Below are 27,776 nucleotides of genomic sequence, written 5' to 3'. Positions count from 1 at the left end.
AGTTTGAAGGACTCAAATAGTTATCAAAGATACTACAGTAATACACCATTAACTAAATGTACACCATTAGACTGGTATACGATCGAATGAAGGCGATAACAATAAAGTACATCAGTTAGCAAGTGTGGAATCAAATTTAAGTGAGATAGAAAAATAGCCTTGTCAGCCTCAACCAACATCAATGTAACATGGCTCGTTGTTGGCTAAAATGACTACCTTTCTTTTTCACACATCCGATACCAACATCAACATGAGAGGTCAACGTTGCATCACTATCAACCTTGAGTTTTGCCACCGAATGAGCAAGAGCAGAAAACTTTGATTTGCATTCGCTGTAGCTGAATGGAGCAACAATTACAATTTCAAACAGTTCTGCTTTACATTCATCATTTCCTGGAAGTCCCTGTATGTAGGTCAGAAATTCAATTCTGCGACAATGGAATGGCTTCCTAAAATTAATTCAGTAACATAAAGAGATAATCGCTGAATTTACTAAATGATCATTGCTGCAAGAGGACAAAAATTAAAATGAATTTCTATGTCATTTGCAAAATCCGATTTGCTCCATCATTTTATTCTGCAAGTGATATACAAGCCAGTTCTATTTCCTTACTTTCAGCAACACACACAAATACAGCAGCTCTCCCAGTGCCGGGTTTTGCTGCACTGTGTGCACAGGAGGTCGATATGAGGTCTTTATACAGTAGACATTCATTTTACACTCACAAAGTCCTCCTGGAAGCAGAAAAAAGTCCACCCTCCATGGAAGCTTTACGCTCAATGCACAGATGCATTTCACAGTCCATAAATATTTCTAGGGAATAGTGCACTGGAAACATTATTTAAATGTGTGAAAATGTAAAATGTTGGCTGCATTCCATAATGTGAGAATTCTTACGTGACTGAGAATACGCATCAGATATGATATGGTGCACACACACACACGCAACATCTGTGGGTCATTTAAAATAAAATCTATTAGTTGTCAAAGTTTTAATTACCGCCTGTAGCAGCATATTTATGCTGACTTGTACTCTTTCATGTTTTTTTGTACCTCATCAAAAATATCCACTCGTCCCTCGACATTTATCCGTCTTTACTCAGCTTCTACTTGGAGCAGATAGAGCCTGAGAGCTGAGGGTCCTCCTGCAGGCTGGAGGGAAGGAGCTGCCTAATTATTGTGGCTGGTGTCAGATCTCTAAATAAAGTTAGCTAGAACTATGGGTCTTTCTAACAGGGGCTTGTTTCTTCTCACTGTGCAGAAAGAGCTCCATTATATTCAGTCTATTTCTGATCTAATCTCAAAGGACTTCATTTCCCCCTCTTTCTTTCCGACTCTCACGCACACGTTCCCGGAAGCACATTTTCTCCTCCCTTACTCCTGTTCTTATCTCTGAGTTTCTGTTAAGTCCTGCTCTCATGATTTCGCGATTTCCCTTGTGCACAGAGACATATATATCCAAATCCTGCCTCCTCTGCCTTTGTGCACCTCATATCTTTTCATAAACTCATTTACATCAGAGAAGTTGCATGTCAGGAACTTTAATTGAAACCCCTTTAGTGCTGCCACTCCCATATTAAATATAATATTTAATGTCCTTGCAGTAGTCATCACGATGCCCCAGCAAGAAGTGTATCCTTCTTTAAGGAGCATTTAAAGCAAACTCATATATAACTGACAAAAGCTTCATCCTCTGAACATCATGTTCATTTTGACATGTTCATCAACATTTGCCTTTTTATTCTTACTGTATTTGACAGGAAAATGTAATTTCTTTCAGCTTCATCTGTTCGCTGCTCTCTGGAACAGGATAAGACGATTTCACTATCAATAACACGAGACTATTTTACAGTAATTACCACTGAATGCATCCCTGAAGACATGCACTTTATCAGACAATTTTCAAAGTCTCTGTTAATTTTAATTATAGGTTTCAGCACTACAAAGCTCTGCCTTAAATCTCAGGGGGTTTGAAGTGACTGTATATTGATGAACACTGCAGCTGATGACATTTTGGCTGATGTTAACCTTAGAATTTAGGACGGGGCTGATCTCTACTTGGCGCTGGTTTACATGGAGACATCTGCTGTGGTGCTGAGGGCTGGTACTTGACACAGGGTAATAAAAGAATCACTTTGATGAGGTTTGTTTCAGCAGTCCTAGATTTGAACACAATCAGGTTGAGTTCCTGCTGCCGGGCTGGTGGTGCAGCCTTTTATTATGCTCCTGTCCCACTTCCTGTCAGAGTGACACATTCCTATGTCTATGCATGCACCCAACACTTTTATTTACATTTCTACTTTAATATCATAATATTTTATAACTTAACTTAACTCTCTTCTCTTCTCTTCTCTTCTCTTCTCTTCTCTTCTCTTCTCTTCTCTTCTCTCAAGCAGTGGAGCAGATATAATTAGGTATTGTTGGACCACATTGTGATCATTTGCTTTGTGGGATGTCCGGATGGGTTGGAGTTCCAACAAATACAAACAAAGCTGAATATGTATGTGAATTAACATGAACAAAGCCTTTAATTACTAGAGACAATATAATCCTGATCATTTGAGCGTTCAAGCATGATAAACAGACAGACGTTTTCTTCTCCTTGTTGTGACAAATGAAACACCTATGAGAATGAAATTAGTTTAAAAAAAGTAGGTGGTCAGAAATCTATTTTTCTCTTGGCTTCAGACTATGTTGTACTGAAAGATGCTTTTGCTGATCTTTGGATATCTACAGCCAGAATTCTAAATGTTGCCATGCTTCATTCTCCTTGATAGTCCCATTGTATTGGCAAGTATTATTTTTGTCATGTTTTTTAAACACATTTTGTGTAAACCCCCTCCCACACACACACACACACTTCAGGATATCATGTTGTCTTTTATTTATCTTCTCACTTTGCTCTTGGAAGCAATAACAAGAGGGACAAAGAAGTACAGCAGCAGAGAAAATATCAGAATAGAGTAAGGGAGACGGAAAGAACAAAGCGGAAGACTCAGGAAAACAGAAAATACCGGGGGAAAATAAAACGTGAAAGAATGAAAAGAAGCCATCAAACTTTAGCATCTCGGGTGAGATATTTTACGTCACTGTAGTGGCTGAGGACAAAAAAGGGCAACAATGTTTATAGCAACCTCTCGCAGGCAATATGGAAAGGTCAAGTAAAAATGATGGAGGTGTAAGAGTGACACTCGAAACAGGCAGAGGTTGATATACTCTGTGTGTGTGCGTGTGTGTGCGTGTGTGTGTGTATGTGTGTGTGTGTCTGTGTGCAGAAAGAGGAAATTATTGATAGAAATCCATTAAAATAATGCTCAAGAATTTCTTGAGTACTTTTGCAAAAATAAACATAGAAATGCTTAAATATGGAACAAACTTTACCCCCCCCCCCCCACTTTCCCCCAATTATTATTATTATTATTTCTTATTATTTTATTGATTTATATAGTTTTTATATGTATATCGATCCTGCACTTGTGTGTCCTCGATGTGTTGTTTGTTGGAATCTTTAATAAAAAAATACCACTCAAGAAGAGAATGTGAAGAACAGAATGGGGATGGGAACGGTCATGAAAACTAGATGGTAATCAGACAGATTGACAATGGGGATGAAAATGGACAAGTCTGTGCATTTGATTTCGATGAAAGGACTAGAGTTATTATTTTAGCGTGTATTAATCATGGACGAACTTGAAGCTCTGCCCTCATCTTAACCTTCACAATGATGAAGGCTCCAGATGAAGCCCACAGTGTGCTTTTAACTTAAGCTTTATTATACAAAGTGTAATTACATCTGTTCCTCTGGACCGCAAAGCACTAAATAGTTTATCAAAAGCTGTGTCATCAAGGTGTGAAGAGCAAACTCTTGATGGTTTAATTATATAATCAGAATCAACATAACCGTCACACAAAACGGTATAACTGGAGCTTTAGAGTAGAAAACAGAAACTTGTGAATCTCCACAGAGAGAGAGACATCTTAACAGCGTCTTATCAAACATCAGATGGGATATATCAAGCAAGCTTAGAGGACCAGTATAACCAATTTAACCAGTATGACAGAGATGAGAAAAGCAAGTCCCAGGCCTCCAGAACACTCACGCCAAAGAGCAAACAGTAGATTAGATAGTTTGCAATATTTTCCCTGATAATACTGCTATGATCTTCTATTAATACATGACAAATTAATATATATGAATAATTAAAACATGTGATTTTACTAAAACAAATGCCTGAATTAGCTGTCGAAGTTTTGAAACAACGTTCACTGACGTAATGGGATCCTCGACGCAGACTCTTCTGATTCATGCCATCATTAGATAAAGACACAAATTAAGTGAATTTGGTGCTGAAGGTTTAGGGTTTGTCAATGACATTTTGACTTTGATTTTGACTCTAAAGAGTTGCCCTTGTCTCTCGCTTCACTCCCAAAACTATTTCTGGGGATATTTGTGCTGCCAGGTTCATAAAAGATCTGTCCTCAGTGAAATAGCATAGCAAGAACACGTTTATAACAGATGTTTTAACCCTTCTTTATGAAAGACAAACTCATAAAGTGGGATAGCGACACAATCGTCGAAGTTGCAGATCCATATAAAAACACAAGTGTGAACAAGATAGTATATCGGGAAAGGCCCACGGGTCTCATTAACAATTCTTTATATAGCTTTTCCCACCTCCACCCGCAGCACGGCAGCATTCTGCCAGAGGAATGGAAGACACCGGTGTGGGTGTGAGGAGCCTTCCAGCTACAGGTTAAACAGCTGGTATGAAAGTGTCCTTAGAATAATTTAATGCCTGCTTTCAAAGCATTCTGCTTGAGAACCCCTGATGACATGAAATATCTCTGCTAAGCTGCTCTGTGCAGCATCTTGGCTTGACTGGTGCATTCTAAGGGAGCTCATTGGTGCAGGGTCAGCAACATTCGATACAATAACCAGTAGTACCAATGCAGTACTGTGATTGTGTTATGTTGTGATATATTGGCGTCTGTGACCTGTTGATGTTCTTTTCCTTTGTGCTTGTTTCCCCATGTGGACAATAAAGTACTTGACCTGATCTACCATTTAACATTAATTATTGACGGTGTGGAGTTTCATCATCTTTAGCACAACACTTACAATCAATTGACACCTACTATTGTGTGTATTGTGTGTTGTATTGTGCTGTGATGTATTGTTTTTCAAGCTTTGAGGAATATCAGGCATGTTCCATGTGCATTCATAATTAAAGAGGCCACTGCAAAAGAAAATCCAAAATAAAACCTGCTGTGCACATTTCTGAATTTGGGGTCTGTAATTATTGAATATGCTTACAAATTTGCTGAAATTTATCGTGTGCATGCACAGACAGTGGTTTTGAAGTAACCATTCATGAAAGCAACCTGTTAGCAAGGACAAGCCATCCTTTTATCACTGAGTAACAATTGTCTCTGTTCATTCCCCAGAACTCTGCTGGATAAAGACACATTTTCTAAGTCAGATCCATGTGAGTATGTCTTCTGTCATCCCCGCACAAAATACATTCTTAAAAAGACTTTGTGGATAAGTTGCCATGTGATTTGGGATATCTGTTTTGCTCAAAGTGCCACGGCTGTTTGTTCACTTACTCGAGCTAAAGCGCTCTCATTGATTTCCCATTTGGAATTTGGCAGCTTCTCCTTGATTGTCTCTCTTTTTGTCTCTTATCTTTCTTTCCAACACATTTGATCTCTTTCTGAACCCTTCCGGTACTTTTTCACAGTATGTGTGCTCTATACGCAAGGCACTGAAACTAAACAGTGGAGAGAGGTGAGTATATGCACACACACACACACACACACACACACACAGCAGGGGGAGGCTCGAGTTAAGACATTTTAAAATGTTTCTCTTCTGTTTTACTTTCTCTGTTGGGAGTGCCGCAGTTGGCTTCAACATTTCATTTAAAACAGTTCAGCCATTAATTGTCTGAAAATACACGTAATGAATATCTGCCTTTCTTTAATTCACTTGCCTTGACAATTGTTCTTTGGATCTACATCGGACTTGGAGTACTTTGGGCTTGAGAAAATGCAGTGCCGACTTCGGTGCATCGTGTATATGCATTGATGCAACACTTAAATGTCTAGATTTTGAATAAGCATGCAAACAGCAGTCGGTGCAGAGAAGCGGGTTGGGAGGGATGAGCCCGACAACCTTCTCTGCTGCCGGTTTCTCATTAAAGCTGCAGCCAGCAGCACCGCAGGTCAACCTAACCTGGGCAGGCATGCTTAGAACAGGCAGTGCTGTAGTGTGCTGAAAGAAAGAGCACGCGTCATGCAGTTAAGATCAATAGGTTGACTCTTTGGGAATTAAACATCGTACTGGGGAGGCATTAAGCCAGTCTTCCTGAGAGTGGTATGAACCATGCTGTGCCTGCTTCACCGTTCACTCACTGCAGATCGCTGACCAGACTTTCATTGCTTTGATCTCAATGAAGATTAAAACCTAAAAATATTAAATGATAGCCAAAGAATAAAACAAAGAGACTAAAACAATGATTTGATGACATCAACAGGTAAACTTTGTTCTTGTGTCCGTACACACCCACCTGTATTTATATCCGGCCGCTGTAAAATTATATTTCTTTCAGCATTTTGAAAATGTTTTATTTCATATTGCAAAATAATATTTGACAATCAGGCCATAGAATACTTTTTTTTTAAACAAAATAAAGAGTAATTAACAAAATAATAAAGAATAATTGGAATTGCATAAAATCAGCAACTCACAATTTGAACCAGATGGCTCACAAAATTAAACATAAGGTGGCGGCGGAACTAAAGGGAGAGAGAACGTAAGTGTGTGTGCGTGTGTGTGTGTGTGTGTGTGTGTGTGTGTGTGTGTGTTGAAGAACGTGCAGAAGTGGAGGACCCAGATGCAGAAACTGAAAGTAGAGATTATAGTTCAGTGATTGAAAACTCAGAAGAAAAAATCCAAGTCAACAACTGGATTAAAGGCAATTTATTCAAGCAACCGTTGAACAATTCTGAAAATCAGGCAAGTTCAAAGAAACAAATCCCAGAACACGAGGGGCAGATGGGAATTTTTACACAATAAATGTATTTAATATATCTATTTTAATGAGATGGCACTCATCCCCTGCTTGTGTGTTTCCTCACACAGAGCAGATGGCTCTGTGGGCTGCGGCAGAGCACTGTGTGCTTTTGAGAAAACACACAGGTAGGTTAGTTTCTCAACCACTGATCGACAGAAAGGCCGCTTCACCAGCAAAATTAACATCGTAAACATTTCACTTTGTGGTTTGTTGAAGAAATAAAATTTTAAAGCCGTCAATTGCTTCCGGAAATGAACTGTCACATCAATAAAAGCCCCAGATATAGACAAGAAGAGGTGCTGATGTGCTCCAGGTAATAGTTTATAAGGGGTAAATAAAATTTTCTGACAGGATCCTCAAGCATTTTCTGGTCAGAACTGATGTGATGAGGATTCTCACCCCCTCTGGTGCCTGCCAGAACATCTGACCCGTAAACGCAGCTGCTACTCTCTTGGTCTCTGTTTTGATTCAAGTGAAGAATATCTACTCTTTACTACTGTGCAAGATGAAAACACTCAAGCATTTGTATGCTCTCAGCTTCCTGTGTTCACTCTCCTGCCTGCTGAAGTACTTTTCTCAACATTTTGAGAGAGAATACTTTTAGCGGTGATTTCACGCTCGGGCTGATTGACGGGGTTTTCCGGGTCCGCAGGCAGCTTTCCCTGAGAGTTAAGTGTGTTTGTTCTTGTGTGAAAGATGTTCTGTGACTCAGATGAGCATCATAATTGTTTTACGTGTCTGACAACATGTTGATTCATCATATAGTGCAAGGAAATTACTTTATGAGAGTTGAGACTCTCATCCAAAATAAAAAAATGTGAATTCATCTGGATAAATCTCTCAGTTTAGGGATTGTGTTTACCAGGCTTATGGTCGGGATACAAAGATGCTGTTGATGAGTTTAAAGTGTTATTGACTGATGAAAACACTCATATGAAATGAGACCAGTCCCCGAATATTACATTAACTAAATTATCTGTCTTTGTTGTTGGCTCTAAATTAAAAGGAAAATGGCAGAAAATAAGAAGAAAATGAAAGACCCGACCTTTCCTGTCTTTGATCCATTTAAAGAGAAAGAGAGGAAGTAATCAAACCAGAGGTGGAATCTCTGAAGTCAGGAAGGATACATATTTATTAGCACTATTTATGGTATAAAGTGTGTTCACTTTATACTCTAGTGTCATCGATAAGGCGTTCAACTCTAACTTACAGCGGTTTCAGGAAGGTGTGACATTGCGGCTCATTTCATCTTCTCTTCTTTCTGTTGTTCTTTTGATGTGTGTGTTGCTGTGTGTGTGTCGGGTGGTGTGCAAATGCATCTTTGTGGAACATACACTTGCAACAACCTCACACAAATCACACCTGTTATCTTGAAACACAGCTCCTTTCTTTCTCTTTCCTCAACAACTAAAGTACCCTGAACGGATCATCCCCGGATGGGCTGCTGAATATTCCGTGTTCCCTTCAATGAGATTGGAAATTCCTGTACACACCCCAGTGCTTGTCTCCCACAGACCAAGCAGAAACAAAATCAATAATTCACCCCACTGACATTAACGGCACTATGAGGATCCCGGGCTCCGATAACTCCTGTCTACCGATCATTATACAAGGATAGTACGAATCCATCCTGCCAGAAGTACTACAGGAGATTCAGATCGTACAAATCCCCAGCTGGGGTTCTTGTGTTCTCCAGGGAAGAGCATAATGAAGTCTTTGTTTGGTTTGGAACAAAAGAATCACAAAGATAATGAAGGATTTGACTCTTGTGCTGTTACCGCTCTCCTTCGCTGGCGCTCTTATTTTACATCAGGGTCATTTTTCAGCATCCGATGCTGCAGATCTCTGCAGTGGCTGCTTCTCGCCTGAAGAGCTGAGCGCATCTCGCTGCGTGTCTGTGTGAGTCTGTGCGGATGTCCAGGCTGCTGGTCGGGGACTTCGCACCAGATTCTCATTAGTCAGCCGGCAGCCCAGCAGCATCTAATGAACTCTGCAGCACGCCGTTGTCTCTTCCCCTCAGCAGGGAAATCACATTATGGAGCTCATCTCTGCCGTCACCCGCCTCTTTACCTAACATGTTCTCACAGCCTCACCGGGTCTAACCTGCTCATGGACGGAACATCCATGTCTATTTCTCTACTTCTCTACCTTGCTGGTTATACTTTTGATTTACATACGGTTTACATTTGATCGTACACATTTTAATGATCTAAAATTAAAGATGAATTATCATTCTGGAATAATTTATTTAGTAAAATAAAGTTGTATTTAGTCTGCTTTCCTCAGCTGTGATACAGAGAACCTCAGGCCAGCCAGTCCTTCTGTTTGAGTGCACTTGTTGGTCTGCTTGATGCTTGATGGGAATTCCTGGATGACAGCGGGTGTGCACAAAGCAACAGGAGAGTGTGAACACCATTCCAAGCATTCAGAGTGTTGCACTCTTTTGTTCACGCTGAAAGTGACAGTGACAAAAGAAATAAAGCAGAAATCTGAAGAGTAGATCAAACCCAGATGTTGGAAGCATTTCATTTGAGTGTATTTATGACTTATGTGGGAAGAGCCTCCTGTCATAAATCTGTGCTGTTGTTGGCGTAAATAAAGTATTTCTTTGATTGGTGGAATATTGTTCTGGAAGAATGCTGGAATACCAGTGGAAAATCTGCATTTCCCCCCCCCCCCCCCGCCCCAACCATCAATAATATCATGGCCTGCTGCAGGTCACAAATGTTGATGTCCAACTGTGACCATATTCAAGGACTTCATTCTATCTGTGCCAAAACATTTGCAACATTAATAACTTTTTCATCAAAAAAGGATTAAAGCTTATTTTCCAAGGAGCGCTTGTTAAAGTGGGTAATTCCATTTGGCTTTAAATTATTTATATATGTACTATATATCCATTGTATAATTTAGAACTGTTCAGCTTCCTGTCTGTATAAATGCGGCATTGCTGGATCTCTACCAGCCTTTTTCCTGACATACATCCCTGCATTTGGCACATTTGGGGTGTGAATCCCACTAATTAGGAAGCCTTAATCACTGCCTTTCCCCTCTTCTCCCACTATCTCTCTTGCCACATATCTTTTTCTCTCCATGTTCACCCTTGTTGTTTCTCTCTGTCTCTCTCATTGCACTTTTTCCTTAGTGCTTCCTTTATCTTTTCCTCTCTGCGGGGTTGATGAGTGACTTATCCTGCTGTAATTAATGAGGGAGGGGGGGAGGATTAAGGAAACAGTATGGTTTGGTCCCTCTGCACGGCATAGCTGTGTGAAAGCAGCTCCGTTAATCAGGCCTGTAAATTCACGTGCATGCACTAAGCGACAGCCTTAGAAAGAGAAGAAGATGCAGCTTCAACTTTTTGTTTTCATTTAACAGTATTGTTGTTTTTGTCTTGCTTTTGCTTTTGTCATGTTTCTCTTCTAACCTCCATCTGTCTTTTTCCTTCTACAGTTTGGCAGGACGGAGGTGATAGACAACACCCTAAACCCTGACTTTGTTCGAAAGTACATTTTAGACTACTTTTTTGAGGAGAAACAGAATCTTCGATTTGACTTGTGAGTGATTTCCTTTGAAGTTGTGCCATCATCGTATCCTCTCGCTCGCCTTCTGTCATCCTTCACTGGCTTCACTTCACTTCTTGACATGTTGTGCTTGCATATTTTATAATACACTATAAAGAACTCTTAAGTATATATACGTATATGCTTGGCTGTGACATGTGCTACATGATGCACTGCATAGTAACGCTTCAAGCGTTCTCTGTCTCTTCTTGATGAAGTCCAATATTAAATGTCTTTTTGAAATAAAGGTTTTTCAACACACATTTTAAATCTAATCATATATTTCATGACATTATAAAAATAGATGCAGGAATATAGATTTAAAGGCTCAAACACTTGCCGGTATTTGTGCAGCTTAACAGTAAAACCTCCTCCTTCTCATAATATGATTTTATATCTGGTTATTCATAACATTCATTTCAAGGAAAACAAGACCTATCATTCGATCCAATGTTTAATCTTGGTACATCACATATGCTCAATTTTCTGCCTTATATTCAAATTTGAATCCGACCAGATGCTCTGCTCATTATTATGGAAGAGGAGAGAAGGTCTTATTGAACGCTCGCCAAATTACACTGTCCCAAATGTTGCAGCATCTGCAAGATCTCATTCTCTTTTAATGACGTTCTTGCACCTTATTACACATTCTGTGTATTTTCTTATTCAGAACAATAAAATGTCATCTTACTTTTATTCTTTTAGCCATCTTTCCACTATACTATTTAATTTTACTTCACCCCTTTTCCAACTATCATGCAGACACTCTACCCCCTTAAACAATCACAACCTATATGAACCTATCAGTCCAAATGTCACGACTTGTATACTTATATATGTTTATGTATTTACATACATATAACAACATTTTCTTTGGCAGTTTGTGAAATAAAATGATTTCCGGTCTATTATCTTGTTTTCTGTCAGGTATGATGTCGACTCTAAAAGCCCAGACCTGTCCAAACATGTGAGTGCACATACTTCGCTCTGCCTTATTAACCACTAATAAATAGAGACCGGCCTTGAATTTGGACTGAATGGCTATGAAATGAAAAACGAAAAGACTGCTTGATGGATTTCGTTGTTGAAAACAATTTGATTTTGGCCTGACTCTTTTTCCCAGAGGTCTAACAGTGGCAATGTTTGCATTTTTCTGTTTCATTAACTGTTGCCTGCTGCATGGTTTCTTCTTGATGGAATAAAGCAAACCCTTTTTATTGCCTGATCATAAAAATACCCAAATGCAAATCTTTATGCTTCTTTTTATTCACCGTCTTGATATAATTTCACGGGGGGCTGCCATTGGCGTAAGTGTGCTATAAATACATGATTTCTATCACTATATATTTCTGATTTAGTCCAATATAGGATTCATATTTTATTTTGGATTGTAGGAGGCATTGTGCAGCTTTCACATGCTTTTATATATTAGTTTCCTTTTATCATTAGTAAAAAATAAGTTGTTTTTATCCAACTTAATATTTAATGCAGGAAACAATGTTGAGAATTTAAAATAATCATTCCTGTTGATTATTTGTTGTATTTGGATGGGGTTTGTATGTTTTCCATAACTAGCTTTAAAACCGGTGTGCTCTGTGTTCCAGTTGTCTTTCCCCTCTGACCTCTATGTGGTACATATTTGGTGTACTATGGTGTATTGTCTTGGTATATAATTTGCTCTTTTGTCGCTGCTGCCGTTCAAATTTTTTGGAAGTATTCCATTCTCTTTGTAAAATAAGATAATACACCAAAAACCACTCTTGCTCTTAACACCAACTGTGACTACAGCAGACCTGTCCTCTGTCTGTCCTGTTTCTTCCTCCTCTTTCTCTTTTTCTTCCATATTCCAGGACTTTTTGGGACAGATGTTCTGCACTCTTGGGGAGATTGTTGGATCTCCAGCTAGTCGATTGGAGAAACCGTTGGGGTAAGTTAGTCCATTGTTTTCCACTGACTTTGTGATTTTGGAACACAGTTTCGTGCTGAGAGGGAAAAAATACTTCAGACTCAATGTTTTGGCCGCATTTATACTGATACATTTCTACAAGTGGACTGGAGATGGTGTTGATTTCTGTGGAAGTCAGAACAAGAGACACAGTGGTGATTTAGAGAGATCCAAAACATTGATCTGACAGAGATGGAGAGGAAGGGACGGGATAACAACGTATCCTACAGATGTTTTCCACAGATTCAGACATAATTATTGTCATTAGTCTAAAGGGTGAAGCGCAAAGCAAAATTACCCAAATTACCGCTCGCCTCTTCAGTTTGTGCTCGCACACTCAGAGAGAAATGTGTTGTTAATGGTGTACCCTCTAATCTGTCATCCATCATCATCATCATCATCATCATCATCATCATCATCAGCCTATTAACTCTTATCTCATTAGCATAAACCTTTAATATTGAACAAAAAGACATAAAATAACATTCTAAGGAGATTTATAATAATTTAGTGAGAAGGTTGTGCTTCTGTATTTTTTTTAAACATCAGCATAAATATTTCATATTGGAAATGTTTTCGGGTGATTTTTATTTTTTTGCTTTGATTGCTCGGTACAACTGCATCACCGTTTCTTGGTATCTGCAGCGGACGGAGGCTTTGAGATGGACCAATATGCCCCTCTGAATGCAATCCTAAAATCTCAGTGTAGCCGTATCACTCATCTGGGCTCTCTCAGTGACGATAATAGTCTTTATTATCATCAAAATACTTTAAACAAGATAGAATTTCCAGGCTCCAGACTTTTCAGTCTCCTCATGTATTCAGTCATAAAACGGAAAGCCTCACTGGCAGACACAACCGCCTCCAGGTCCAGCACGCAGCAATAACAGATCAACACCTGAAATAATTGGCTCACTCTTCCTCGCCCCATTTCCCCGAACCAACCCTACTCCCGCTTTCTCCCTCTCTTGCTCTCTCATTTATTTATTAATTTTTTTCCTCAAATTCAAACACTGTCATAAAAAAAGCTTCCAACATAGGATCATATTCAAGATTCAAAGTTTATGTGAACAATTATTTGTGTTATACTGGAGAGCTTGAGATTTGCTTTAGTTCAATTTATTTGTCACAAAACTACAAATATACAAAATGATGCATTGCCCTGGCAAAGATGCTGCACAGTGGAGTCTGCTGATGACTCTGAAATGAAGAGTGATTCATGCTACATTGCTTGAAATGTCAAGACATTTGTTTAAGCTGTGCTGAGCTGGGGGAAATGTTTTAGAGTAATTGTTTGTTTCTCAAGTCTGTCTTCGCTCCACTCTTCACCTGCACGTTCAACACACGAAACGTAATCAATCGTTCCCCGAGAAGTGGTGGAAAAGTGTCTGTCACACAGCTGCTCTTCTACTAGTACATATAGAGTACGTCTTTAATACACATTAACCTTGATTTATCTTGGTTATTTCTCTGAGCCTCTATCTATGATATACATTGTTTGTATACGCATATACGTGCCTTGCGCATCTCATTGATTCACTAAATCTTCTTTGTTGGTTTATTGCCAAGCTGATGGATACACTGTGTATACACTGTATATACTGTGTTCTCTGTTCTGTAGCTCATTGCAATCAATGACTTTAATCTTCATCAATAAGTTATGTGAAGATCTACGTGCGGTGGGATGCAAGGGAATACCAGCGCCCCCGCCCCATTCACTGAACTGCTCAGTGGCGGGCAAACTGAAGGGGCTCTACTGTATCTGGGACCACAGTGTTACGCAGACTTCATAGCAATCGGCGTGAGCGCCACAGGTCCGAAGGCATTCGGTTTGATTGCTTTGGGTGTTGTGCAGCATGCGAGAGAGAGGAGTTGAAGATGCCTGCATGCATCTCCACGCAGGCCTTCAGGACTCTTTGTGTCCTGGGGTTCACCTGTCTCAGATCTTTGAGGACCTGTGTGTGTGTGTGTGTGTGTCAGCTGGAGTACATTGTCGTCTGGGTCTCGGGGGGCATTTTCGGGAGTGTCTCTGTTGCGTTGACATAGAGGCTGCTGAGGTTATCTGGCAGCGAAGCATCCTGGGACTCAGCTCTGTTTGTTTTCCTTCCTCTGGTTGGGAACGGACTGGATTCCATGCCACATGCTCCTATTGTTGTTTTTCCTGTAGCAGCTCTCGAGTCCTCAGGTGTTCATCTTCTTGGCAGCCGGAATGGCTTTTTAGAGCCTGTATCAGGCATGACTGTTTCCCCTGATGTTCCCCGACGCTGCACATCGGTTTCTGATTTTGTGACAAACGTCCTCACTAAACCAGCTTTTCATTGGGAAACGCACCAAAAAATCTGAATGGGTATGCAAATAGAAGTGCAACAGTCAATGTAGCTGATAACATTAATTGTGTTTATTGTCTTTGACCTCTTTCACATTTTTCATATCTGCGGCCCTGCAGTTCTGCCATTGCCAAGAGGTAAAGGTACACACTAAAGGTACACAGCTAGTGTGGTCCAAAAAAGTCCTGGTGGTGACCTATAGCATTGGGATTTATTTTACCACTGTGAGTGTCATTGAGTACAGTGTCCTTGGCAACTACCTTCATTCAAGTATAAGGCGCCTATGCTAACCCTAACTTTAAATGGCTCTGCAGATACTGATTGACAGTAAATATATGAACAGTGCACACTGCTCCTTTTCCTCCAAGCCACTTCCTGCAAATTCACAAATGTCTTCTTGAAACCACACCCCGATGCTCCTTACGAGAAGTGACTAAAAACTAATATGCTGCCTCAATAAATGACAAACTGCACAGGAAACATGTACATGAATGCTCCTGCAACATGTGCTTTACTATATGCAGATCACTCAATCAAAGGCATGCTCAAGAGAACCATGTGATGAGAGTTGATGGTCTTAGAGTGGAAAGTATTAAAAACCAAAAGGTGATATGGAAGTGTTTGATTATGCTGGACTTTTTAGATTTCTGATGTTCCCATAATGTCAGGGCATATTAGCAAAGCATGGTTTTGAAATGAAGTCAGTGATTTTGTGAATGTAAATGGAGGCTTGTTTGAGGAGGCAGGCTATTCAGCTGGCGTGATGATAAACCAAGCATGACAGCGTAGCCTTTCTGCTTCCAACAGCTTGCTCCAGGTGCTTCTGGATCAAGTGACAGGCACTCTGGGATATCAGCTAAAAGTATCACTGTTGAGATGGTAGAAGGACCAAATATGGCATTTAAAATATGGTATTTAATAAATAGAGTATACCTCTGTGACTTTCTGTTTTGTCCAAAATCTTAAATCCCTCATTTTATCACAATATTTTTCCTCACCATTTATACTGAAAGGGTAAAAGCTGAAATCACCAATGAAATGGCACAATAAAAATACACACAGCTATCGCACATTCCAAGTACTAAATCGTGGGCTGCTAAAATAATTGTGAAATGTGAAACATCCTGCGCTCCTGGGAACACACACTGGGAGCGGAGGCTGTGAATGTGGCTTCCAGCCATGCTTCAGTCCTCTATTGTAACATCACTGCATGTGATGGCAATGTATTTCAGTGCATGTGCTCAGAGAAGGTGAGACACATAAAACACGAGATAGAACATTGCCTTTAGTATTCCATATCTAATATATGATATCCATAATGCTATTGTGAAAAAACTGAGCTTTTTAGGGATTAGTACTTTAGTTTTATCATTTTACCAAGCGGAATGAAGTCTTCAGTGGTTTATTTCCCATCATGCAAATAATGTTCATATCTTTCAGAGGGGAATCGATCCGGTCTTGCCGCTCTAGACGCTGTCAGTTTGAGGCTGCTTGGCTCGTGTTCTATTCTGTCCACGGATGAGCAGACTGTGATAGGAAAGCATTGCATGCAGATGCAGCCTCTGCATCTCAATCACTCTCCTTCACGACGTCACTAGTCCACTAAGACGCCGAGCAGAGTCCTGCTTAAGAGCAACTCAGTAAAGATGTTTGCAGAACAGCGTTTCCATCCAGCTTATGTGACTTCTCCAGCTTTTAAAAACACTCTGACTCTTGCTGCAGGACAGGTGTGTCTCTCTGGCTGCATCTATTCCTTTATGATCATCCTTTTCCATTCGCACTCTGCTCCGTCTCGATTCCCCCTCGCCTCATCACGTCATCTGTCATCTAGTGTCGTTGATATGGCTAGCAGCTTGTGTCTAACTGGGGCTTTGAGCAGCAGACTGATAAAGCCGTCACACTGTGTGCCTCACTGATTCTTTCTTTCTATAACAGAGTAATAAATCATGTCTCCACGATGACATCACTTTCATAAAGAGACTTCTGTTGGCTGACACATATTTACACACAGACAAATGCACCACATCTGTGCCCATCTGTCTGTGCTTTGACTATTTATAATTTCTAAATGTGATCCCTTGACCTATCCCTCTTTTCTTTATTCTATCATGTATCATTCATTCCTTCACCCTTGCTCACCATCTCTCACTCACACACCCACAATGTCACACTCATAACCTCCCCCCCCCCCACCCCAGATTAGACTGCATTCCAGGAGATCCAGCGACAGAGCCTTATTTGCTCGAAGAGAAAGCCTCCACTGGTGGCCTGGGTGGTCGTCACAAGAGTAATGTCTGTTCTGGGAATAACGGCCCAGCAGAAGCAGGTTCCCTTCAAGACAAGGATCGTACAGTAAATATGAGGAAGACTTATTTCCTTTGGGAGCCTTTGGTAGTCGGAAAAGAATAATGGCCAAGAGCGTAATTACTACTCGAGGGCTCCTTTTCCACATGAGTACCTAACCTCTTTCCCCATCTTCACTCTGCTCTGTCTTTCTCTTTTTAAGGCCTTGTGGATCTGAGGCTGGGGATTGTTTTCCAAAGGGCTACAGATAGTAATTGGGTCATAAAGTATATTGAAGGGAAATTAGCTTAATAGTAGCACATGTCTCTGGAAAGTCTTGTAGAAATTACAACAATGTAATTTTCAGGAGTATGAAAAATTGAATCATTTATTGCCTTATATGTTGGTGATCCATTGTGCCTTTAAAAATCAATTTGAAACCAAACTGTTCAAATCAGTTGATCATTTGCTGCAATGTCTTCAAGTCAAGCTTTCATTTCCTATTGGAAAAACCCGTAGCTTTAGCATAACTGCTAAACTGCCTGCACCGGCTCAAATGAAGATCTTTTCACAAAGCCTGATGAGCAGACATGAATATAAATGCATCAGCTGTCAGCTGCTAAAAGCATGAAATGTTCACGTTCACATGCAAAGGTTTATCGAAAAGTAAGTGTGACAGGCAGCGACGTAAACTGCTCATTAAGCAATGCGATAGTGGGAAGATTTAACAGATGCTGTAATGATGCCCTCCTCTCCTGGGACGTGGGGCCGGCATATTGTTTATAGGGCAATTTATTTTAAGAACTGCTCACGTGATAGTATCACAATTCAACAATTAGCTTATGTTAAATAAATAAGTCTACATCAAACATTATGTGTGGAGAAGGAACGTAGAAAAACGGAGCTGTGTGCGTGAGCCATCTGTCACAGGGCTGCAGCCATAAGGTCGATTTGTTTGTTTGTTTGTCTGTCTGTGTGGAAGTAGCAGGATTACTCCAGACATTATAGACACTCATTCATTTTCCAACTGCTTTTATCTATAATCGGATCACAGGTAGCGCTGGAGCCCATTCCAGCAGTCCTCGGGCGAGAGGCGGGGTACACCCTGGACAAGCCGCCAGTTCATCACAGACATTATAAATAGTTTTTATAGGCATTTCATTCTGAATTGTTCGGGTAGGGGCAACAACTCAGAATGATTTTGGTGATGGTCTGGATCATGATTTAAATCTAGATTTTAAAAAAAAGAGAGAATAAATTTTATCTTTATGGATATTGCCTGCAATGTTTGTAAAAATATTACATGACAACACCCCCATATTCATTCATTGAGTTGTCAATTCTGACAGTTAGTGAGTCATGAATGAAATATTATCTTTCTTGTCGTATCATTCCAGATGCAGCACCACTGCTTTTAGGTAACATAATGAGGAAACTGAGCTGCCTCGGGGTCTTAGTTCTAGATGTATTATTTCAGACAGGTTTACCTTCTGCAGTGCTAATATTATAAATCTGTGGCTATGGCAATAAAAAGGATCTGAAGGATAACAAAGATAATCGTTTTGTTGTCTGGGTGAGCCGTTTAATTTGTTTTTGAGTCATTTACCTGAGTACAGAATTCACTCCAACCTCTTTTAAAACGTTTTCACACTGTCACTGCTGAGAATGACATATAATTAACTGCATGCTCAAAGCAGCCAAATGAGTTCAAAATGATAATTCTAATCATGTAACTCTTCACGTAAAGCAAATCACTGGAGAACATAATTGTGTTCATATCGATAAAAAGTCATCCAGTTTTTGTTTCTATCAATAGAGATCATGTCATTCTGTTTTTTAACAGTGCGTGGACATTAAAGTATTTGCTTTTTGTCCTGGAGATGCATCACAGTGGACTGCATGGATAATCTCCGGTAATAGGATTACATTTTGACGCTGTTGTACAGTCATGTTCAAAAAGAATAGAATCCAGTGCCGAGACGGGCAAATACACTGCCAGGGTCCAGATTATGGAAATTTCATAATCCATCCAGATTAATACGGATCAATCTGGTCTATTCACAGGGAGTCCAACATTGTATTTGTTCAAACAATACAACCACGTCCATGGGGTGGCGACTTCACAAGCTTCCTTCATTAACCTCTAATTTATAGTTTGCAAAGTTTTTATTGGAGGTGCACACCAATCTGCAGTTAATCAAATTGTCACCTATCGATTCAAAACGTGGCCTTTATGGGCCCTGAGACCCCGAGGCAGCGTTAACACGGCCTGTATCTACCTTCATTCACAATTACTGCAATACTGTAAGGAGGCCTAATGGATTTTGTATTTTGAACAAACGGTGTATCCGCCCTCGTGATGACAGGAAGGTAAAGATTCCCAACCCTTAACAGCCGCCACCCTTCTCTCTGTATTAAATTCCTGGACCTCGCCAGCAGCCGTTCAGAGCTGAAGAAGCCTCTTGAAGAAGAAACAAAACCTCTTCAAGCTTTTCCTACCAGTCCGCTTTATTCAAGACGAGACCTGTCGTGACCTGCATGTCTTCACAGACAATTCCTTTATGCAGATGTTTTAGAAATCATTTCCCTAGAGTGTCTCATTGCATTAAAAGAAATCTTAAACCTTATTGACCCTCTTATGGTTTGAATGACGAGCCAGTTGACATCTTATTTTTCAACATAGCACTGCTGCCAGCCTGGACACAGTCAGACTGTTGTTGTGAGCAGCAGCCTGAGCACACCCATAAATAGCAAGTGGCAAAAAGCTTTTCCTGCTTGTTGCTTTGAAGGGATTTGTTCCCTGGATGAGTGTAGCCCAGTATTGATACTCAGGTGTCTAATATCTGCGAGCATAACTCAGTTTCATCTGTCTGCAGGCAGCAATTGATCACAACTCTCTCGCCGACCTGAGCCATCTGTTAGGAGAACTATTTTTCTATCATTCTAGATTCAATTGGAGCTATCCGTCAGTTTGACAGGGATGGGCTAAATTAACAAAATTAGGAATGCATTTGGGATTAACTTTTTTATCAGATTACATTAGATCTAAATCCTGCAGTGGACGGATGGTAATCCACACAACACTAAACCCGGCCGGTTTAAATGCTTGAGGACAGCTATTTGGTAAATAGCACTGATTTAACTCTCAAACTAATTCAAACGCTCAGCAGCGTTGATGTCAAACAAATCATTACAGAGATTGGCTGCTATTGTTACCATGTTCATCTCCTAAAGTGTCGTTTGCTCCCTGACAGAGAGTGAGTGGGCAAAAGGTCTATTTCTTTTCTGTCTGTGGCTATAAATAAAGATGAAGAGAAGGAAATGAGTCAAGGGAACACCAGCTTTTTTAGTGTGTTCCTCTTCAAAATCAAAAAACTTTTCCTAAATTGGCTTATTTTTCAATTACATTTCCAGATGTTTATTTTAGCAGCTTCTGCCCTGGTTCTGCTCAAACTTTGAAAAGAGGAAAAAGTAAAAAGAGAAACGTCAATCAAATGCCACTGCCCCTAATTATTGTATAGCTGTCTCAGCCTTTGTTTCTAGTTACAAATGAGGCTTGCTATGAATTCCAGATCCTTGGCAAACACGGAAGCACAGACTTTTAATGCGTTGTGTGCTTTATTTGAGGCATGATGGACTGGAAGCTGGTTTTCGGTCTGTCTGTCTGTCTCTGCTACTTATTTTTTCCCTGTGTGGCTGCTCTTTCTTTCTTTTATGTGATTAATGGTACCGTCTCTTGGGTGGGCATTCTAATAAAGTCAAATGAAGTCTCAAACAGCTCAGGCTTTGTAGAATGAGCTGTGGGTAATTGTGGAGATGGATGTCACGGGTGCGCGTCTGTGGCTGTTGCTTGTCTTTAAGGCAAAGATAGTGCTAATAGTGCTACACTTTTCCCTCGGCAGTTGGTGAAGTCAGTAATTGTGTTAGAGAGGCACTGCTTTGATGCAACCTTTTAAGCCTTCTAAAAGGTTACAGCGAGGAAACATGCTTCATTCCTGAATGCATGGAAGTGCTGTTTGTATTCTGAATAATGCAGTGGAGTGGCCGTTTAAGCATTTTGACACACAGTACCTCCTTTTACAGAGAAGTCCTGCCTGACACCTGGTCGTGCCCCTGATGACACTCCTCTCACCAGGCAAAGCGCTTTATTCTAGATACATACAGATGTCTGTTTCTCCGTAAAAGTTACTTGCTTGGGTCATAACTCAAAATCTTTCGATGAAACTTGGCTAACACATCACCTGTTTTCTGGAGTTATTAAAACATTTCAGAAATATTTAGCAATTTTCAGAAAAATGTTCATGTTGTGGTGCTGTTCTTTACAAGAAGGGCTCGACGAAGGAGATCAACGCATACTGACAGTTTGTGGCTGCCAAAAAAATTACATTTATTACGCATTTTAAATTACACATTTCACAATGTAATACATTACAGAAAGAATACTTTTAGTGTCTCAGAATATCATGTGTGGAAAACAGCAGTATGTGAGAGTAAAGTATTCCTCTGTTTGTCAGGAGGAGTCGATTAAGATTGGCATAATAAATTGGCAGGAAACGTTGGAGCCTGCGCTTGGCTTCAGGATACTCAGGCCAACATCGCGGTTGTAGGAGCGCTAACATTCGACCTGATCCTCCAGGCAGAGCAGCTGTTGGTGTTAACATATCGATGCCTTCAGGTTCACCTGCGTGGGAGACTCAACCTCTGGGTCTTGGCTTTCATTCAATGTCCTCCATGTTCCCTTTCCTATCACAAAACTAGTTGTAGAATTTTTACTATCTATTGTTGATCAGATAGATTTCTTCAGTGATCATTTTGGGGAAGCTGAGCTCCCTCTTGCCTCCTAATAGTGCCATGTTTGGGTTTATCACAGGGACCTTCTTGTGATAAACCCCTTCCCCTTGAACTTTCTCCTTTGCAGCTTTCTCTGCAGCGTGTGATTGCCTCATTGCTTCCACCTGTCTCTGCGTCCTCCCCTGTGCCACCCACCCGTGTGCCATTTCCTCATTGCTTCCACCTGTCTCTGCGTCCTCCCCTGTGCCACCCACCCGTGTGCCATTCCCTCATGGCAGCGTATTTAGTCTCTGTGATTCCTGATTGTTGCCAGTTTGTCGTTGATGTTTCATCAGATGTGCCAGCCTCTCCTCAGGCTCTCTTTGGATTTGCTCACCTAGTTTATTGGCACTCTTGTGTGCTGAAGTTGTCTGCCTTAAACTTTGACTTTTATAACAATAATGAAAGATACCATTGAACGAGGTAGCGTTGGGGTGCGTTACGGTTGGGTTGGGTTGTTCCAGTAATAAGGAACAATATCACTGATTTGAATGTGCACACCTTTTTTCATGCTTTGCTTTTCTTTTTTTTGCGTTAACACCTGCAACTAGGGCGCATCTGAAACACTTACAAAGCTGTTACACCATGTTACCCTCGGGCTCAATTCATTCATTAAAACTTTCTGCCCTTCTCCCTCAGTCGAAGCCTCTCCTTTTTCTGTGTAAATCACTGCTGGATTTTCCAGGCTCTCCGATGGAGGGAATCAATGAGGGGCTATCCTTTTCCAGAGATCCCTTACGTAGAGTGCTCTTCTGGAAGACCTCCAGAACAATCTCACTCTCAAGAAATCTGATTACGGTGGCCTTTAGACCTGAGTACAAACTTTTGTTCTTCAAAACACTTAAATGATTTTGTGCTTCTTCTCAATCTCTTTTTTTTTATTTAGGCGACTTGCAGCAAATCCATGTATATAATGTAAATATTGATCTGCAACATGAAGTGAGAGTGAGAATACCAGACTGACTATAAAATGCATCATGCCAATTCAATGCAGCTTCAAGTGCATGCCTCTAGATTTAGAATACTGCTTTTCTGCATTTATCAGCAAGCCTAAAGACACAATTCACAATTTAGCCACTTTCTTACACTTTAGTTCTCTTCTGTCCTCATACTTATGTTAGCAGAATATATTAAGCCATTATTTATTCACAGCAATGTTGTTAGTTTGTCCTGTTTCTTATATATTCTCTTCTGTGTGTGTGTGTGTGTGTGTGTGTCTTTCTCTACACAGAAGATGCATCTGTGCATCTTTACTCTGTTAAGGATTTTGTACCAGTGTTATTTGATACTTGACATGTTCTTGTGGGTGATAATGCATCTCTGTATCTCCTTGTCTCCTTGTGTGGCTGTGTGTGTGCTTGTGTTTGTTATATACAAGCCTTTAATATTGGAAATTCAAAAGCACTCCTGAGTGTATTCTGGTATGTCTTTGAAGCCTAATGGATAGATTATATTATGCATGCACCTCTGCTTTGACTGCACCGAAGCTGGCCCGACATGTTTATTTGATTTCTCTTTCAAGTTTTCAGTAATATGAGGGATCGGTATCTTGTGTGTGCCACCCTCAGCGGGAATATTCCCCATAAATGGGGAAAGAAATAGATTTAGTATTTTTCTTTTCTTTTGCTGTTGCAGATAAATTACAAGGTGGCTTCTTATTTGGTCATTTTTAATCTCTTTCTTCCAATATATTCTGAAGAAGAAGCATGGATTTTGAAGCCGAACACCCACTGATGTTTCTTTTCTGTAGCCATGAGCAGAATTATAAGTATTTATACATATAACAAGTGCTCATGAGACAATCAACAGATTGATCGTTGATTGATTTTCAGACATAAGTAACAAGCATTTCAGAGTTACAGATACTCAATCCCACCAAAATAAAACCAATTTTCATTCTTGTCATCAGCTTCTTTCAGACCCGTGATAAACTGATGTTCTCACGGATCTGTACATCAGGTCAGGTCCATGACCTGACCAGTTCCTGCTGAAATCTTTTTTTTTTACGCCAGATGCCATTCCTGAAGCAACTCTCTGCATTTATCTGTGCTTGAGACCGGCACAAGGGATAAACTGGCAATGCTACGTTAGCTCCTGCTAACCGCACTACCTGTACTACCCATGAGGCTGCATTTATCTGCCCCTCGTCACGTGAAAACAATATCCCACTGTCCCATGTCTGTTTTCTAAATGAACATTGTAGAATGGACGTTTGCTGTGAACAGCCCAATGCTCATCTGTGCAATGAGGATGTTGTTTATTCCGTTCCTTGATGAGTCACACCTGTCAAGTGGATCAAGGCATCATTTTGTGTTGGAGTGGGAGTGCATTTTCATTTATGCAACATTTATATTGTTTTTTCTTTTTTCTTTGTCCCACAGAGGGATCCCAGGGAAGAAGTGTGGCATTGTCATCTTATCTGCAGAGGAGCTAAGCAATTGTCGAGTGAGTAGGCCATAATAGGACAATGTCCTCACACAAACACACATTAGTAAATCCCTCTCTCAGGTTTTACAGTGGCACACGCATTGCACATTTCCATCGATCATTACATCTATATATCTGTAAGGTACACACACACACACACACACACACAGGACGGCACGGTGAGATAATAACAGACAGGCAGCTGCTCTCACTCTGCCGTTTCCTCCGGTCTAATGAAATGGCCCAGCAACATGATGGGGTATGTGCTGACAGCCCCCTCAGCCAACACTGTGCTGTAAAGCTTTGGACGCTTCACTGGGCTCCCATCATGCAGATTAGATGAAGAGGACACTGAAAAGAAGGCGAGTGCAACTGAGCACATGACCGAAAAACAGAGAGGGTAAGTAAAGTAGAAAGTATTATCTATCTATCTAATGAAAGAGAGGCTAGAGAGTTTACCAAATAGAAACCGATACAAAGGCATGAAGTGACTCAATCTTCACCGGGATGGCATTAACTGATTTAGTGTTAACTATTTCCCAGTGCTGTTGAAAGCTACAACACAAACAACCAAATTAATTGACCCCCCACAACATATACCAATAATTAATTTCTTTAGATCAATATATTGAATTTTCGCAGTACAAGGATAAAATGTGTCCTAATACCATCATGGGACTGTGACAAAAATGTCCCACAACACTGTTGTTTTTCTATTTTTTAAGTTACTATATTCTATCCTTCCTTGAAAACTCGTGTGTCACAAAAGTTACCAAAAAGACTTCAAGCCAACTCCCCAGGCAAACCCAACAAGGACACGAATGAACGAGGGGATAAACGGCAATTTAAGATTGTGCATGCTTCATTGACTTTTTACGGCTGACGTGTGACACCATTTCAGTTTTGCCATTTGAAGAAATTACAGTGGTGAAAAGAAACTGACAAACAAAATCTATTTGCTATTTGCTACAATACATCAAACACAAAAAGCCAGAGCTGATCACAACAACAATGCACTGCAAGGAAAAAGGACGCTGAGACGGAATTAAGCAGGAACTTCCTGAGATTCTCTGTGCTTCTCTATTTATGTAAAACATCACCATTGCGTCAAATGCTTCTATTATTAATCCCTATAGGGTTCCAGTTTCATCTCTTTACTCCCAAAACATCTGAGCCTGCTAAAACATCTGCAACAGGATGAACCAGCTGTGCAGTGTGGGAGTAGCGTAACAGGATTTTGCCTGGAGCAGTTCTCTGTGTTCCCTCTTGGTTTGGGATAAAGAGTCATCACGTAATCAAGCTGATTTAAACCCAGGAAGGTTGTCATTTAACCTAATTTGCAGACATTTACACACACATTAAACTATATTTATATTCAGATGGAATGCTCAGCGTGGTCAACACGTCTGTCTACAGTTTTTATAGTCTTTTTTTTTTAAACCCTCTGATTGTGCCATTAAATGATCAGATTTTCATCAGAACAGCTGCTTCGCATCACACGAAAGATCCATCAACTCACTTTGTCTTTGTTGTTTCTTCACCACTACACTCACCCTTGTGCAATATATCAAAAGGGGCTGCGTTCATCCCATTTCCTGAGGCGGAAACAGAAAATCATATGTTGAAAATAAATAACCTGAAGAAGCTTGGAGTTGGGCGATAAGAATAGGCTTTCAGCAGGGAGTAGAAATTATTGCTCTTCCATTCCAGGCGCATACAGTGGTTGGAAAGTCTTAATAAATGCTGTCTGCAAACCAATCAGGCAGCGTAAATCACAGATTCCTTTCATTTCTTACCCACTAGCTTTGAACCATTAAATTCACAGCCGAAATCTTAACCATTTGCAGAATCACATGTAAAACAATGCACTAAATAATTTTAGATCGCACAAAGCAGCCATACCAAAAGCAGCGAGTCATTTGTCATGCTTATCGCGTGACGTCCACCATCCCTATCTCCTCTCCTCTCTTCCCAAACTCATCACTTAGTGCTTATTTGACACTCTCTATCCACCCCACCTCCACAAACAAACACCCCCCCCCCCCCCCCCCATTTATTACTCTCCTTTTAGTCGCCCCTCCACGTTTAACCCCAAGAGACAAAGATGAAATCACGCAGGCTGCCTTCGTGCCTGTATAAAATGTAAATGCTCTGGTTTGGGTAGTGCACTCTTCCACCTATCTGTATTAGTGCAACTAATGCACAAACACCCGCACACCCGCACACACGCACACACACACACACACGCACACACACACAGAGGTCCTGACAAAAACATTCCTTCATTATGCTCCAGAGTCCAGACTGTCCAGAGTGTGTGAATGTGTCCTGCTCCTGCTTTTAAATTATTTATACATGGATTTTCTCCATATTGGCAAATGGCTGTTGATCACAAACCTTTGCAGGAATGTGTAATCGTGCTACAGAACCTCAATGAGGTAGAAGCAGATGCATATTTAATATCTACACATTCCATCACCTCAAATACATTTATGTGCCTATTATTACTGCATGGATTTCCTGGTGTGTCCTCAAAAACAAGCCTGCCCATGATTTGAGATTAACGGCGAGATTCTGGAGAAGACATTCACATTATTGGTACTCTAGTTGCTTTAAACCATTTTTGCCAATGGTACTCTACTCAGCATCATGGCAAATTAAACGCCTCCTAAATTCTTGACCCTGAAGGCCTAGTTCTAGCATTTGGATGCATGTCTTCATCACCAGCAGTTTAGGAGGCAGATCAGATCTACTTTTGTCTCAATACATTGCCATGGCTTATCAAAATGTACACCTCTTGGTGAAATGCACAACTGGCAATTCTTCTTTCAAAGGAACCATTTCAGCCCAGGCGCCAGTGGTCTTCAGGCCTCAATGCATCATTAAATATAAGCACTGCTGATTTCTCTCCATGTAGCTGACGTGAAAAATATTCTGGTATTACATCTGCCATCAGTCAGCCCGCTGAAGAGCGTTTGGCATCAGCTGTCCCCTCAGCCTCCCCAAAGCTTCTGCTACTGACAGATGGCTCTTTCCATGGAAAGAGACACTGAATGCAGGTCAGGCAGACTGAACTCAACACTCCAGGCTCAACACTCCATGGCGGCTTCAGGAACACGACTCACGGTGCACAAAAAAGCTGTCGGTTTCTGTGAAATTAGAATATTCTTGTTGTGCATGACATAAAAGGGAGGTATACAGTCTCCCTGGTGTTTGTCAGAAACAATTGTCAGGCTACACAAATGTTTTTTACGGTCTACCATAAGGCTACCTTTAGAACAAATTAGACACTGCAGTGAAAATGCCATTCCTTGCATGTATTTTGAT

At 40.5% G+C, this 27,776-nt stretch overlaps 1 protein-coding gene across 1 annotated transcript in view; it reads left to right on the top strand.

Moving 5' to 3' along the window:
• Window positions 1-27,776, top strand: part of cpne5b (copine Vb) — a 59,642-nt gene that overhangs the window by 14,263 nt on the left and 17,603 nt on the right. Inside the window, exons 3-8 of the mRNA XM_068741981.1 lie at window positions 5,447-5,487; window positions 5,743-5,789; window positions 10,528-10,631; window positions 11,565-11,604; window positions 12,488-12,564; window positions 24,404-24,467. Of these exons, the coding sequence (XP_068598082.1) occupies window positions 5,447-5,487; window positions 5,743-5,789; window positions 10,528-10,631; window positions 11,565-11,604; window positions 12,488-12,564; window positions 24,404-24,467 (373 nt within the window). The remainder of the gene's footprint in view (window positions 1-5,446; window positions 5,488-5,742; window positions 5,790-10,527; window positions 10,632-11,564; window positions 11,605-12,487; window positions 12,565-24,403; window positions 24,468-27,776) is intronic.

The sequence above is a fragment of the Brachionichthys hirsutus genome, chromosome 8, assembly GCF_040956055.1.
Source record: "Brachionichthys hirsutus isolate HB-005 chromosome 8, CSIRO-AGI_Bhir_v1, whole genome shotgun sequence".
Lineage (NCBI taxonomy): Eukaryota > Metazoa > Chordata > Actinopteri > Lophiiformes > Brachionichthyidae > Brachionichthys > Brachionichthys hirsutus.
This window is presented reverse-complemented; position numbering and strand designations above follow the sequence as displayed.